At 36.7% G+C, this 15,410-nt stretch overlaps 1 protein-coding gene across 1 annotated transcript in view; it reads left to right on the top strand.

Annotated features, from left to right (window-relative positions):
* adgrv1 (adhesion G protein-coupled receptor V1) overlaps positions 1-15,410 on the top strand; it is a 175,313-nt gene that overhangs the window by 12,720 nt on the left and 147,183 nt on the right. The window contains 1 exon segment of the mRNA XM_051109062.1: positions 15,032-15,219. Coding sequence (XP_050965019.1) covers positions 15,034-15,219 — 186 coding nt within the window. The 5' untranslated portion in view covers positions 15,032-15,033.

Below are 15,410 nucleotides of genomic sequence, written 5' to 3'. Positions count from 1 at the left end.
GAAAGAGAACTATCTGTCTGAATGGGGGCTTGATTCGGTCTACTGGAAGGCTGAAGTACCCGCGTTTTTAAAAAAGAGTGGGAAAAGAAGAAAAACTAGAGAAAACAATGTTGCAAAAAAAAAAAGAGTACAACACAGAGTCTCCTAAAATCTTTAGAGTGTGTGTGCGCGTCTGTCTGTGAATCGTGAGTGCGCTGCCTTTCTCAAGCGCACACACCCCCGATTCAGTGTGCGAGGCTGAAAAGAAAGGCAATTAGCATTTCAGCCAAGGTCCGACTGGCTACATGCGATGAAGCAATAAGCTTTATAATTTGCTTTTCTTCTCTTCGCTGCCATTGAGAGGCTTTTCCTTGTTTAATCCCTTGAAAGTGCATTTCTCTTCACTCTCATCCATTGTTTGCTGCAGCAGCCCATCGGTCATGGAGTTCTGCGGCCTCGGGAACGTTCCCCATGTGAAATTCAATGGGATCTTTTCTCTGGTCCTCTACCCATATATTGAGAGGGGAAAAAAGTCATTGTGTTTTTTGGAACAAGGACGCAGGATGCAGTTGGCTCAAGTTGAAAGGGTCAGACGACGGCCTGAGGACAATACCTTTGAGAGATTTCCTTTCTTACTCTTTACTCTCCGGCCAGCGTGGACTTGATTGGCATGTAGTCGCTCGACTAGAAGCTAGTGTTGGATTGAAAAGTAGCATGTGACAATACGGAAACAGCTTTTGGCCATTCTTGTTATTCCGAGCGGATATTTTCTTATTCTCTGCTTTCATTCCTCAGAAGGAAAGGCATCTGCTAGTACTCGGCACCCACTCGCATACACACTTTCGTGCACTAATTCTAGGTTCCCTGTATCTTTCAAAATAAACAGAAACATTTTGGGCAACACTCACCAAACGAGTGTCTCGCCAACAAAAAACTGTGGTCTTCAGATGCTCTCTTCAAATGTAATGATGTATGTTTTAACCAGACTCAGTTATTAAATGTTTTAAGTTTCCCAACCTCGAGATGTTCAGGCTATCGGCCTGTCTAAAAATACTTGAGGGGCTACTACACAAGTGGCAATTATTGGCTTTTGAGCTCTCCATATATGGGAGCCCTGAAAGTTCCCAGAACTTTCTGAATGAGGTTGGTTTCTGAGGTAATAGAGCGTGTTGTGGAGATGACTGTCTCGCTTTGCTGCTTCATGTGTGTGTTGTGCTGTTACAACATATCAGTGTAATATCACCACACACATAATTTGGTTTACTTTGGTTTATTATTCACATATGAGCCTGTGCACCACAATGGATGAGCTATATTAAGAGTCTGGTTGTTGTGCCTTTTTAGACTGATCAAATGTAATTCGGTCTGTGTCAGATGGGTGAGGTTCTGTATCTTTCATCAGTTTTTTAAACTATAATGAAGGAGTGACTGAGCTTTTGGTCTTACCGCTACAGGAAAGTTAGTCTGCCAAGTTGCTGAGTCATAATTGATCAGCTTTGACCAACATAACCCCAAATGACCTTCAGACCTAGCTTAAACATGTGATACCTTAATATCTACTGGATACATAGGCATCATCCTAAATGAAATGGAGCCTCATAAGTGACCAATTTGAAACACTCCAAAGCAACTCAAACATCATAAAAAAAGCACTTTTTGATTACCAAATATGATATTTTCATTATAAGGGATCATCTTTCTGATATAAAGACAGATATATGTTTTTACAGTAAATGCTGTTTAAAAAAATGAATGATGGTATTAACACTTTATGTTGTTTCCTAATTTAAAGTGATAGTTCAGCCAAAAATAAAAATTCTGTCATTAATTACTCATCCTTATGTCGTTCCAAACCGTAAGACCTTCGTTCATCTTCGGAACACAAGCCAAAAGATTATCACAATATATATTTTTTCACATCAGTCGATATCGATAATTATCACGATATATGTCACATTTTTGTTAGTTGTAAAAAACAGATGGTTAAATGTGGCTTTAAAATATTTTTCATGGTCAAAACACGACAAACACTTTTTTTTATTCTTCACAGTTTTTCCAGTCATTTTTCCTTAACAAAATAAATATCTTGTAGAAAAACACATAATTTCTTAGTTCTGCATGTTTTAATGAGTAATATTGTTTCAAATCAAGAAACAGGTTTGTGTTACCCGATAATATTAATAGTAATAATGATATTGCAATATTTTATTTCTTAGAAATACACATCTGATAGTAGCTTGAGTTAGGATGCAGATCATGGATTCATGTTCATTATCAAAATCAGTAGTCTCTGTAAAAATTGTAGCAACCTCATTTTTATATGGTGAAATTTGATTATTCTGACTGTTTGAGGTTTTTTTTTTATTAGCCATTGCCCTTCCAGTGTCATCCATAGATCATGATAATAACAGTTAAAACCACAATACAGCACCTCAATACCATGATAAAAATGCAATATGGTTTCTAGGTATTTGTATGAAAAACAGCAGTCTAAATACATTTAAGATAAATGTATAAACGCTTTAACTTAATCATAGAACATACTGTAATTATATTCCATTACTCCTCCTTCAGTACGTTTAATACACGTCTACATTAATGATATAATAAAATTCGACACAAATAACCACATTTCTGACACAATACCACTGTGCAGTTAGTGCTACTAACTTTCTCTTGTTTGTCAGTGCTGTTTCATCTGGCTTTAAACAGTCATTTGTGTTCTTCACTGAATTCAAGCGCTTCACACCGGCGCTGTTTAGTGACACAAGCGAACGCATTTGCTCTAGGAAGTTCGCGCCGTGCAGTTGTCTGAACTTTGATCCAAGTGGAGTAACGGTCTGAGTGGCACACTTTGACTAGCACTCTTTTGTTCTGCCTTTGTCGCATAAACATTATATCGAACATTTAACCCTTGTTATCGTTTATCGAGGAAATTCATGTTGCACAATAATTATCATTATTGATTTATCGCCCAGCCCTATTTTTAATGAAAGTCGAGAGATTTCTCACCCTGCATAGACAGCAACGCAACTGACACATTCAAGGCCCAGAAAGGTAGTAAGGGTAGTAAGGACATTGACAAAATAGTCCATGTGACATCAGTGGTTCAACCTTAATTTTATGAAGCTACGAGAATACTTTTTGTGTGCAAAGAAACATAAATAATGACTTTATTCAACAATTTCTTCTCTTTGTTGTCCGGTGCAACTTTTTGAGTAATTTTGCCAGGCAGCTTTTTTGAGCAATGTTGCTTGGGCACTTTCCCATTGAGAATGGATAACAAATTTCTATCTGGATGCTGTAGATCGGTCTTGGGCTCTGTGTCTCACCTGGTTGCCCGTTGACGGCAACATTGCCCAAATTTGCCCAGCAACATTGCTCAAAAAGAGAGATGGACATTCTACATCAGAACGCCAGCTGCTGCATCAGCAAGACCACATGCATGCATCGAAGACTGACACAGAACATAAGAAAGCTCTTGGATTTCATCAAAAATATCTTAATTTGTGCTCCAAAGATGAACAAGTTATTACGGGTTTAGAACAACATGAGGGTGAGTAATTAATGACAGAATTTTCATTTTTGGGTGAACTGTCCCTTTAAGCATTTTGCTTTAATATTGTCAAATGGAATTTGGGAGGGCCAGTGAGAGGAGAGAGCAGCTGGTTTTTGTAATTAATTTTCTTTTATTTGTGGCTTTTCTCTTTGTACCATCTTGGAGTTTAGCATCTTGGAGTTTTTTTCTTTCTTTCTCCCTCAAGCTCTTTAAACTTGAGTGGATTTTAGTTCATCAGTTAAAAAAAAAAGTACTGATGAACGAATTCAACTGTTTCTCTGTGCCCTATATTGTCATATAGACCAATTTGGAGTAGGTGTCACAGCTGTGTCATTTGCAGCTGCACACGCATTGTGGTGGCAGAAGAACACTGGTAACAAGTGGAGGAAAACTGTAAAATGTAACAAAAAATGTATTGTTGTGCTTTTGGATGTCAGAATTGGAACGTAAATCATTTTGTATAGAATAATGTCATCAAAGATGCCATTTGAAGCTGAACGCAGACCTTTACAGACTAATGGATGAAACATGCTATGATTGTTCTACTTTTAAAGGAGAAGTCCACTTCCAGAACAACGATTTACAAATAATTTACTCACCACCTTGTCATCCAAGATGATCATGTCTTTCTGTCTTCAGTCGTAAAGAAATTATGGTTTTTGAGGAAAACATTTCAGGATTTTTCTCCATATAATGGACTTCATTAGTGCCCCAAATTTGAACTTCCAAAATGTAGTTTCAGTGCAGCTTCAAAGGGCTCTAAATGATCCCTGCCGAGGAAGAAGAGTCTTATCTAGCGAAACGATCAGTAATTTAAAAAAAAAAAAAAACTGTATACTTTTAAAAGTAAAAACTCGTGTAGCACAGGCTCTGGGATGCGCATCTACGATGCTACGAATCACATCTAAGTTCATCGTCTGTGTACTCCAGCTCAAAAAGGTAAAGTATGGTGAAAAACTCCATCTTATTTTCTCCTACAACTTCAGAATCGTCCGACAAACTTTTTGTTTGTAAACAGCGTTTGACTTACTTGCACTTGCACGTTCGCTTTGTAAACACTGGGTCTGTAGTTCCGTCTACGTTTTGCGTGACCTTTCGACGTGATTCAGTAGTACGTAGCGTCGTGGACGCGCATCCCAGAGCCTGTGCTACACAAGCTTTTGTGCTTAAAAAGTATTAAAAAATTTCTTTTCCGAAACAAATTACAGATCTTTTCACTAGATAAGACCCTTCTTCCTCAGCTGGGATCCTTTAGAGCCCTTTGAAGCTGCACTGAAACTACATTTTGGAAGTTCAAAATCGGGGGAACCAGTGAAGTCCATTATATGGACAAAAATCCTGAAATGTTTTCCTCAAAAACCATAATTTCTTCACGACTGAAGACAGAAAGACATGAACATCTTGGATGACAAGGGGGTGAGTAAATTATTGTAAATTGTTGTTCTGGAAGTGGACTTCTCATTTAAAACATTAATTTGATTTAAACAGTAGGTCTACATATTGCTCACATATGCAGTTCATAATAATAATAATTTGTTACATTTATATAGTTACAGCATAAAATACTTTTTAAACCTATACCATTTTACATTTATCTATTTTATCTCACAATTCTGACTTGTTTTCTCGCAAATGCAAGTTTATATCTTGTATTTCGGACTTTATATCTCAAACATAGTGAGTTTGTCAATTCTGAGGGGAAAAAAGCCAGAAGTGTGGGATATAAAGTCATGATTCTTAGTCGAGAGGAAAAGAGAGAATGACGAGTTGATATTTCTTTTCAGAATTCTGAGAGATAATGAGATATTCTGAGATATATTTTGAAATATAAACTCACATTTTTTTATTCTTTTATTCCATGGCTTCTGTAGACTGCCACTTGAAAACTGTCATTTTTTCCCACCATATAGACTCCGCCCACAAAAAAGTCCTCATTGTTTGTAAACACTGAATTGGTCTATAATTGAAATGATTATTAAAAAGTTATAGTTTTCATCTTTGGTATGAATAGGAATTTAGAATAAAAAAAGTGCTTATGTTGCCTTTAAATGCTGCTTGCGTACTATGGTATGCTTTTGGTATGTTGATGGTATTTATGATATTTTCAAAATGATTCAGCTCAAAATCTTTGTGTTTATGTGCGGTTTTCTCATTTTGACTTTCTTAATTTATACCACAGTGCACTTGGCTAGCAAACCATCAAGTGAAAGCCTTACAAAGATGAGAACCGCATGGATTGAAACTGTTGATGGATCAGTTGTAGCTTTTGTTGGCTAACTTGAGCTACATGGGACATGTAATAACTTTGCTTCTACTGCATGTCATGTGCTGTGATAAATGTGACTGCACATTACCGAAGCTTACCACAGTCTCATCAGACAGGTTGTTATAGAAGTAGACAGACCATTAGATTAAGTCAAGCCTGCAATTTGGATTCAGCGCATGCTGTTATTATTTTGAGCTCCAAGCGAAAGTGGCTAAAGTATAGGAAACTTTAGAGTGTTTCTTCTCGAAAATAGTAATTAGAAATGTTACGAGAAAGTTTGAAAACATTGCATGTAGTACACCACATTGACTTCGCTCTGCTACTTGGAGTCAAAGTGTGTGACCTCACCGAAGGCTTAATGTATTGCATAACACACGCACACACACACCGCTCTCCTTGTTGCTTAGTACTGGCTGTGAAGTCTTGCTGATTGAATAATTGATGTTAAGATTATGGATCCCTCTGCCGGGCAGGGGTAACACTAGAGGTGGCTGCTGGGCCAGCAGCGCAGACCCGTAACCGTACACTTTATCACATCCTCAGCCAGGCGATCCAGTGTAATTGCTGAAGTCTCAGTTACGTTAAGAGGCATAGCTGCCACGTGAACCCGTTGCATGAGGTGATGGGGTCAAACTCTTCTTGGGCTTCACCTATCCAAATATCAAATGGATAATTTACCCCAAAATAAAAACTGCTGCCAAACATGAATGACTTTGTTTCTTCTGTGAAACGTAGGGCTGGGCTTCTCATCTTTACGAAACAATATTGATTTTTGAATCCCAAGAATCGATTAGTCTAGCCTGTTTTCGCATAATGAGTGGAACTTTGTAGTGCACCCACCATTCGATAAATCGCAATAAGCTTTGTGCCTTGTTACTTTTCATATGAAACAAAGCCTCCAATTTCAAATTCTGTCCATTTTTATTACAGTATTCAAAGAATAAATATCCTTTTAGCGGTAGCTCAAAGAGCACGTGAACTGATCATCTCCTCCGCTTTAATACCAGTTTCAGCGCAAACTAAATATGAATAAACATCCAAAGGAATGTTGAAAGAAAGATCTTGTCTCATGTTAGTGTTTCAAACACGCAAAGATGCCAATTTAACAGCTTGTTGTGTCATGTAACATAATATTTACCTCAGAAAAAAAACATATAAGGTGACCATAAACTCGTTAGTCGGCTCGAAAAATTAACTTCAGATAGGAGCATTAACTTTAGATAGGAGCACAGGAGCATGATCTACCATTTAACATATTCTTTATCATTTTGACTGTTCCTCGATGTTTAGTGTATGTTTGAAAAAATTCATCCGACAGACACCATTTAAATTTATATTTCAAAAGACATCGGAGTAGAAATATAATTATGTAAGTCTAACTTTATTAATATAAAAACTTCATTGAGTGTAATTTAAGTGTTTGTATGCAAATGTTTGTGGATCAGAATCTACTCGAATTATGAAATTTGTGTCAAAACCCAGCCCTAGTGGAACACAAAAGAATATATTTAATTGAATATCTTTTGGTCATACAGTGAAATTCAGCGGACTCCAAAAATAACAATATTGTACTCCACTGACTTATACCAGTCAAAAGTTTAGAATTTCTTTTAAAAGGTCTCTTCTGCTTACCAAGCTTGCATTTATTTCCGAAGTACAGCAAAAACAGTAAAAATGTTAAATATTTTTACTATTTAAAATAACTGTTTTCTATTTAAATATATTATAAAATGTAATTTATTCCTGTAATTTCAAAGCTGAATTTTAGTATCAACACTCCAGCCACATGATCCTTTAGAAATCATTGTAATATTCTGATTTGCTCAAAAAACATTCATTATTATTATTATGTTGAAAACAGCTGAGTAGTTTTTTTTCAGGTTTCTGTGGTGAATAGAAAGTTCAGAAGAACAGCATTTGTCTGAGCAGCAAATCAGAGTATTAGAATGATTTCTGAAGGATCATGTGACAGTGAAGACTGGAGTAATGATGCTAAAAATTTAGCTTTGGTCACAGGAATAAATTACCTTTTAAAATATATTCAAATAGAAAGCAGTTATTTTAAATAGTAAAAATATTTCACAATATTTGTGCTTTTGCTGTATTTTGTATCAAATAAATGCAGGCTTGGTGAGCAGAAGAGACTTTTTCTGTGTGTTCCACAGATGAAAGGAAGTTTGTGAACAGCATGACCGTGTCTAAATGATGAGAGAATGTCCATTTTCAAGGCAAACAATCCCTTTAAGGAAACCAAGTATAATAAATAAATGAATCCTCCGAGTTACACCGAGTGGGCAAATATCCCACATGCTAATCTACTAATCTGACTGAATTAAGTAGCTTACTCAGCATCAACGATATATTACAGAGGCCATTGTAATCAAGTTTCCTGGCATGGGCAGGCATGCATTTTTATTGTAATGAGTAATTCCAGAATGCTATCGGGGGAAACCGCTAAGAAGATATAAATCACCCCAAGCACTTTGTTTTTGAACATAGAGTTAAAGTATGCTGAACGATTTGGTTGACTGAACAGAGATAACCATATCGAATGAGAGAGAGACCACCTGAGGCGCCATATTGACTTAACAGCACACTTCCAGAGTGCAGGAAGGCATATGTATCTCCCACTGGGAGCAGCTTTCTGCTGAATATTCACTCAAAATTCATGCCCTCTTCCATCTTTTTGACATTTTTTGGGCATTTGGGCCATCTCTGATACGCACTGCATGGTAAGCGGCTTCTGCTGCGGGCCTCCTTTGCGTTTGAGGGAAAAAAAGAGAAGCTTGACCTCCTTCGCTGTGAAAACTATCTTCATTTTGTATTTGGAAATGAGACATCTCCACAAAAGACTGTCCTGGGGTCAGCCTAAGAGCCAAACCACCAGTGTCTTGGCAGCTCGGTGGCCTCCTGGTCATTGATAAAGCGTTTGATGTTCTACAGGCCAGCATGTCCTGTGGTGATCTGGCAAAGGGTGAGTAGTGTTTCTCAGTGTCTGTCTTTATCAATGTCAGGAGATGTGGCCAAAGAGGCCACGGTAACCTCTGAGTTGACTGATGGCCTGAACATCTTCTTGAATTGCTTGTGCATGAGCCTCCCGAGGAACAAATAAACAAAGGTGCTTTATCAGTCAGTCAAGTACATTTATTTATCATTGCACGAAATACAGCTTGATATTATAGAACTTAAATGCAATTGTGTGTTAACTTAGGTTACTCATTTATTTAGTAGTTATATTTAAGTAAACTGGCTACATTTTTTTTGGTAACACTTTACAGTAAGGTTTCATTAGTTACCGTTGCAGTCAAAATTATTCAACAACTCAGAGCAAGTACAAGCTTTTCTGAAGATCCAGGACTTTATAAAAATTGCATCTACAACAGTTTAATGGCATATTAAAAGTCATAATGTCAATATATAATGTAATGTTTTTGAGTTGTATGGTTTTTTAACAACACACCCATGTCATAATTATTCAACCCCTATTCAACATTGCTGTTTTAAGTCACTTATTTTTTTAAGGCAGGGAACAAAATTGTCACAATTAAGCCTTTATATACTTTATTAAAAAAACAGAATTAGCTTGGGGTATTACACATACACATACAGTTAGCCCATGGATGTGCTGAAGTTGAGTAGCTAATATGATAAAGTCAACAGAGCTCTCACAAAAGCTGTAGAGAAGAAATTTTCTTATTTTATTAGAAAGTCTAAGGCTACATGAAGATTTCCAAGACATTAAAAGTTCCTAGAGACGCAGCTGGCAGCCTTATTCCTTAGTCTGAAGTGTGTTGTACCGGAAAACCTTTGAGGGAGTTGAACAAAAAAGCACAATATCATAAAATGTTTGATCAGAGCAACTGAGAAAAACCTGCTATGTACAGCCAAAGACTTGCAGTATGACCTGATGAAAGGAGGAAAAACATTTCAAAGCAGTGTATAAAAAGAACACTAGACAAGTATAGCCTTCATGTTGGGGCATCTTGCCGAATACCACTCTTGACCAAAAAGAACAAAAAGGCCGACTTGAACATGCTAAAATTTATTTGGATAGACCTGTGGAGTTTTGAAAGAATGTTTCATGAAGTGATTTGACCAAACTGGAACTTTTTGGACCTATGGATCAGTGGTATGTCTGTTGCAAAAAAAGGTAAAGCTTATAAGCAGAAGACACCATCTTCATTGTCAAAAATGGAGGTGGGCCAGTCCTGTTATGGGGTTGTTTTACTGTAGCAGGAAGTAGAAAACATGACAGTATTAAGAATATCATGGCTTCTTTGAAGTATCAGGCCATTTTGGCATTGTGATGCCTTTGGAGCAAAGACTGAAGCTGATGATTAATGGACTTTCCTGCAGGACAATCATCCTAAAGTATACATCAAAATCTACTCATCCTTGGTTCAGGGATCAGTTATAGCATGTTCTTGAGTGGCCTGTTCAGTCTCCAGATTTAATTGTGGTTGAAAATAATTGGCTGAATTTGATTAAAGCAGTGGCAATGTGAAAACCAAAGATTATCAGTGATCTGAAAGGTTTTTCAGGTGAGGAATGGGCCAAGATTGCAGTAGAGAGGTGACAGAAGCTTCTAAGCACTTTCAAGCATCGTTTTTACTTTTGGGGGTTGAATCATTTTAAACCTGAAGGTTTAGAGCCAATTTTATTTTATTTTTTTCCTTTTCTTTTTTTCATTATTTATCAACTTACTCAGAATTATTTAAATGTGCAATAACAAACTTTCTCCAATAGTGTACTGATGCCTTTGGTGAATTGTTTTCACAAAATTTTGTTCTCTGGATCAAAATGTCTTGCAGGTCAAGGGGGGTTGAATAATTTCGATTGCAACTGTAACATAAAATTAGTTACTTTAGTTCAAAAATTGTGTTTGTTAAAATGAGTTAATGTGCTGTGAATCAATGCTGTGAAACTAACAGTAAACACCTGTATTTTTATTAACTAAAGTTAACAAAGATTAATAAATACTGTAATAAATGTATTGTTCATTGTGTTCATGTTAGTTAATACATTAATGTTAACAAATGACATCTTATTGTAAAGTATTACCCATTTTTTAACATTTTGTAACAATTTTACTGTAGGTTTGGAGGACAATTACATGATACATTTTTTTTTGTCTGAATTTATTAATTTATTGAAAATGCATACACATTCTTAAAAAACTAAAGTACACCTGTTCTATGTTGAGCATGATTTTAATTTCTGAATGTAAATTAAGTTGATATTTTTAGGTGGCAAAAAGCGAAAACTTTTCCTGATATCATAATGAATTTATTATTGAATTCAGTTTTGAAGGATGAAATTCTTGAACAGAAAACTTAAGTTTGGCTTATTTTATTTTATTTTATTTTATTCTATAAACGCAATATTTGAGCACAATTGCTTCAGTTTCTTATTAATATTTTGCCTTATTATTTACCTTATTTTTACCTTATTTTACCTTATTAATGTTTTTGCATGTACCAACAATACCATGTGGTACGACTCTCCAAAAGTTATAATGTTTATTAATTAATAATTCATGATTCAAACAATTTAAAAAAAGGAAATAAACTTTCTTTCTTTCTTTCTTTCTTTCTTTCCTCTTTTATTTATTTGGTCAGTCTTACATGTCATTGACCCATAACCATAATAATGATTAACATGGTTAGAGAAGTCAAAATTTATTGCAAAATCTTTGTCAACATAAAAGTATTGTATTAACAGAATATATAGTATATTTTGTATCATTTACGTCATTTATTTTGCATTCATTTGTGGCTTGTAGTTTTGATTTATTTGTTATCTTAAATGTAAATGTGATTTATTTGTTATCTTAAATGTAATCACAAAGGTTTATTAAAAGCAGAAATTAGGTATTAGGTAGCATATTGTCATCAAACAATGTAAACTAACAAAAATAAATGAGAGAGGTGCTGGTGCGGGTGCCGTTGTGTGTCAGTTGTATATTCAGTCTGAACAAGTCAGGAAGTTCCCAGCTCTGGGGGAGAAGCGGGGTTGAATACCAGGCTTTCCCCTCTACTGTCCCGGCTTTGTACCCTCACCCCAGGCCTCAGCCCGCCGGCAGCCGCTAATCCAGTTTTGATAGCATTCACGGCCCCCCCTCCGTGCCGCCCTGCCTGCCTGCCTGCTCGCCTCTTGTCATCAAGACACAACACACACACACTCACAAACGCTTGCCGATGATTTAGATGCGTACACTTGCACACATACACCAGGGTGGGATGAAATCGTACCAAAATACCTATAGTCACATTTCTGCCTCTCAAACTTTTACTCTCACTAACTCAATAGAAACGAAGCCCTCAGTAATCTGAAATGGCACCTTGATTGATGAAAGTCGTCTGCTCCCAGTAACCTTGTGGCTAAGAAATAACCACATGATGTAGCAGAAGTGGAACATATGAAAAGCTGAATTTAACCAATGTCCAACTTTCCTTGGTAATCGTCCCTTCTAAGAAGAGAGAGAGAAAGAGAAAAAAGGAAAAACAAGATGACTTCATTCAGAGCTTGTGTATATTTACCATGTAATTTAGCACAGATATTAAAAAGTGTGTATGCTTCAAAGAAGCAGATGACTAAATAGATGCCCAGACGTCGTTTTGAACACATTCATGTTTTCTGTTTTGTTAGCCATGACAACTGTCTTAAAGGAAAAAAAAGGGGACTGACATCGTCTGAGGTTGTAAAACTCAATAGTCTCTTTCTCTTCAAAAGAGTTGACCACAGTAAATGCCTTAATTGTCTGCAATTGTAAGTGACAATAACTTGCATCTGACCTTCAAGGTCAGCAACCTTAAAGGAGAAGTCCACTTCCAGAACAACAATTCACAAATAATTTACTCACCCCCTTGTCATCCAAGATGTTCATGTCTTTCTGTCTTCAGTCGTAAAGAAATTATGGTTTTTAAGGAAAACATTTCAGGATTTTTCTTCATATAATGGACTTCAATTGTGCCCCCGATTTTGAACTTCCAAAATGTAGTTTAAATGCAGCTTCAAAGGGCTCTAAATGATCCCAGCCAAGGAGGAAGGGTCTTATCTAGCAAAACGATCTGTAATTTTTTTGAAAAATAAAAATTTGTATACTTTTTAAGCACAAAAGCTTGTGTAGCACAGGCTCTGGGATTTGAGTTCACGACACTACGTACTATTGAATCACGTTGAAAGGTCACGCAGAACTACAGACCCAGTATTTACAAAGCGAGCGCGCAAAGACTAAGGAAGTGCAAGTAAGTCAAACGCTGTTTACAAACAAAAAGCTACAACGATGTCGGACGATTCTGAAGTTGTAGGAGAAAATAAGATAGAGTTTTTCGCCATTCTCTGCCTTTTTGAGCCAGAGTACACAGACGATGGACTTACACACGATTCGTAGTAGTGATGGGAAGTTCGGATGATTTTACCGACTCAGACCTTCTCGTTCAGCAAAATGACGAATCTTTTTTCAAGTCATTTTGTTCATTTTAGCAAAATATAATTGAAATGTTACGTGTTACTTCCCTAACACATCTACTGCTTACACAAACGTTGATCACACTACAAAAAAGACAAAACTATAATGCTATAAGAAACAGAAAATATTAATTCATTGTTTACCTGGGTCTTTAGTCTATGATTAGCTCACCTCACTTCTTATCTGACAAGTTTTCGGGTTTGAGTGGTTCGTTCATCACATGACAGCCCCATAAGATGAACAAAGGACTTGAAAAACCCGAAGACTCGAAACAGGTGAACTAATTCCAGTACAGAACCTAATAGGATGTTGCACATGCGCGACTGAACGAATCACTCCCCCGAGACGACTCGTTCTTCCCGAGTCACATTAAAGATCCATTCAAAATGAACGAATCATTCAAGAACGCGCATCCCAGAGCCTGTGCTACACGAGCTTTTGTGCTTAAAAAGTATACAGATTTTTATTTTTCTAAAAAAATGACAGATTGTTTCGTTAGATAAGACCCTTCTTCCTCGGCTGGGATCATTTAGGGTGCTTTCACACCTGTAGATCGATTGCTTTGTTCCGAAACAGGGGTTAAAATTATTACAATGTTGCTTTTTATTCATGGTGCGGTTCGCTTTCACACAGCAAATTTTTCTAAAGGGACCAAATGTGTTACTACAAGTCATGATAGAGTAAATGGTCCTCTCATTGGTCAAAGTTACACGTATTTTTCAGGGATTTCGCTCAGCTGTCATCTGTCAAGATGGAACAACAACAGCTTTGTGGGCTTATTGTTGCATTTTTTGTTTGTTTTTTTAGGTATCGTTATATTAATTTATAATTTTGAGCAGGAGTCCAGGATTCGCCAGGAAAACATTTTTAAAACACACCTACTACAAACAGAGCAATAAGACGTCATTCTAAAATGAAAAGGTGCGCTTTGATTTTGAATGGCGCAGACAGACACAGGTTCATTTTAAGCAGTATTAGGGGCCGTTCACATATCGCGCCTAAAAACGTGTGGAACACGTTCTTTGGTCCGCTTTTGGTGCGCACTCGCGTGTGATTGCTACATTCACACCTGCCCAAACGAACCGCACCAAGAGGGAAAACGAACTGTAGCACGATTCAACCGAACTAAATGAGGCAGGTGTGAAAACACCCTTAGAGCCTTTTGAAGCTGCATTTAAACTACATTTTGGAAGTTCAAATGAAATGTTTTCCTCAAAAACTATAATTTCTTTACAACTGAAGGCAGAGAGACATGAACATCTTGAATGACAAGGGGGTGAGTAAATTATTTGTAAATTGTTGTTCTGGAAGTGGACTCCTCCTTTAAAGGAAAAGGGTCAGTTAAACAGCGATATTATATTGATTTGCAAAGTCTTAAAAGGATACGTCACCATTAATATTATTTATCTTCAGACCTATTTATTTTTGTCTGTGAAACACAAAAGGAGGATTTTCAAAAATAACAACATCAAGGTTGTCTGTACCAAAAGTCTGTACCAAGACTATGTTAGCAAATGCTGCTAAAACCCTATAATATTGTATAATGTTGTATATTTGTACAATGCTCAATTACACCCTTTGAAGTATGTGTTTTAGCCTTTATTACAGTGTATGCTTGCCTTGAATGTGTGAAATCTTTGTGTGGGTACCATAAACATGAATATACATGTAATTTTCCACTTATATAGAGCTTATGAATGTTCTTTTCTAGATGAATGGTCACTAAACTAAACATATATGGTGTTTGTTTCTTCAGGAATGCCAGCTGTTCTCGCTCTAGCTGGCCTGGTTCTGATGCTGCTCACCCCAAGTGTCAGGTCTGAGTCGGCAGAGCTGAGGTTCCAAGGCCAGACTCAGTTCGTTGTGAACGAGAGCAGCAGGGCCATCGTGCGTCTTGTGGTGGAACGAGTTGGAGATCCAGTTAATGTCACTGCTCTGGTTCTGGTAAGTTTAGAAAAACAATCCGCAAGAATGGTTAATCCTTGTCACTACTAGTGTCTGTATCTGCTAGTTTTGTTTGATTTATTATACTGTATACACTGCCATTCAGAAGTTTGGGATCAGTAAGATTTCTTATGCTCATCAAGGCTGCATTTATTTGATCAAAAATATAGAAAAAAAGTAACATTGTGAAT

The sequence above is a fragment of the Labeo rohita genome, chromosome 5, assembly GCF_022985175.1.
Source record: "Labeo rohita strain BAU-BD-2019 chromosome 5, IGBB_LRoh.1.0, whole genome shotgun sequence".
Classification (NCBI taxonomy): Eukaryota; Metazoa; Chordata; class Actinopteri; order Cypriniformes; family Cyprinidae; genus Labeo; species Labeo rohita.
Note: the sequence above shows the minus strand (reverse complement) of the source record. Positions and strands in the feature narration are given on the sequence as shown.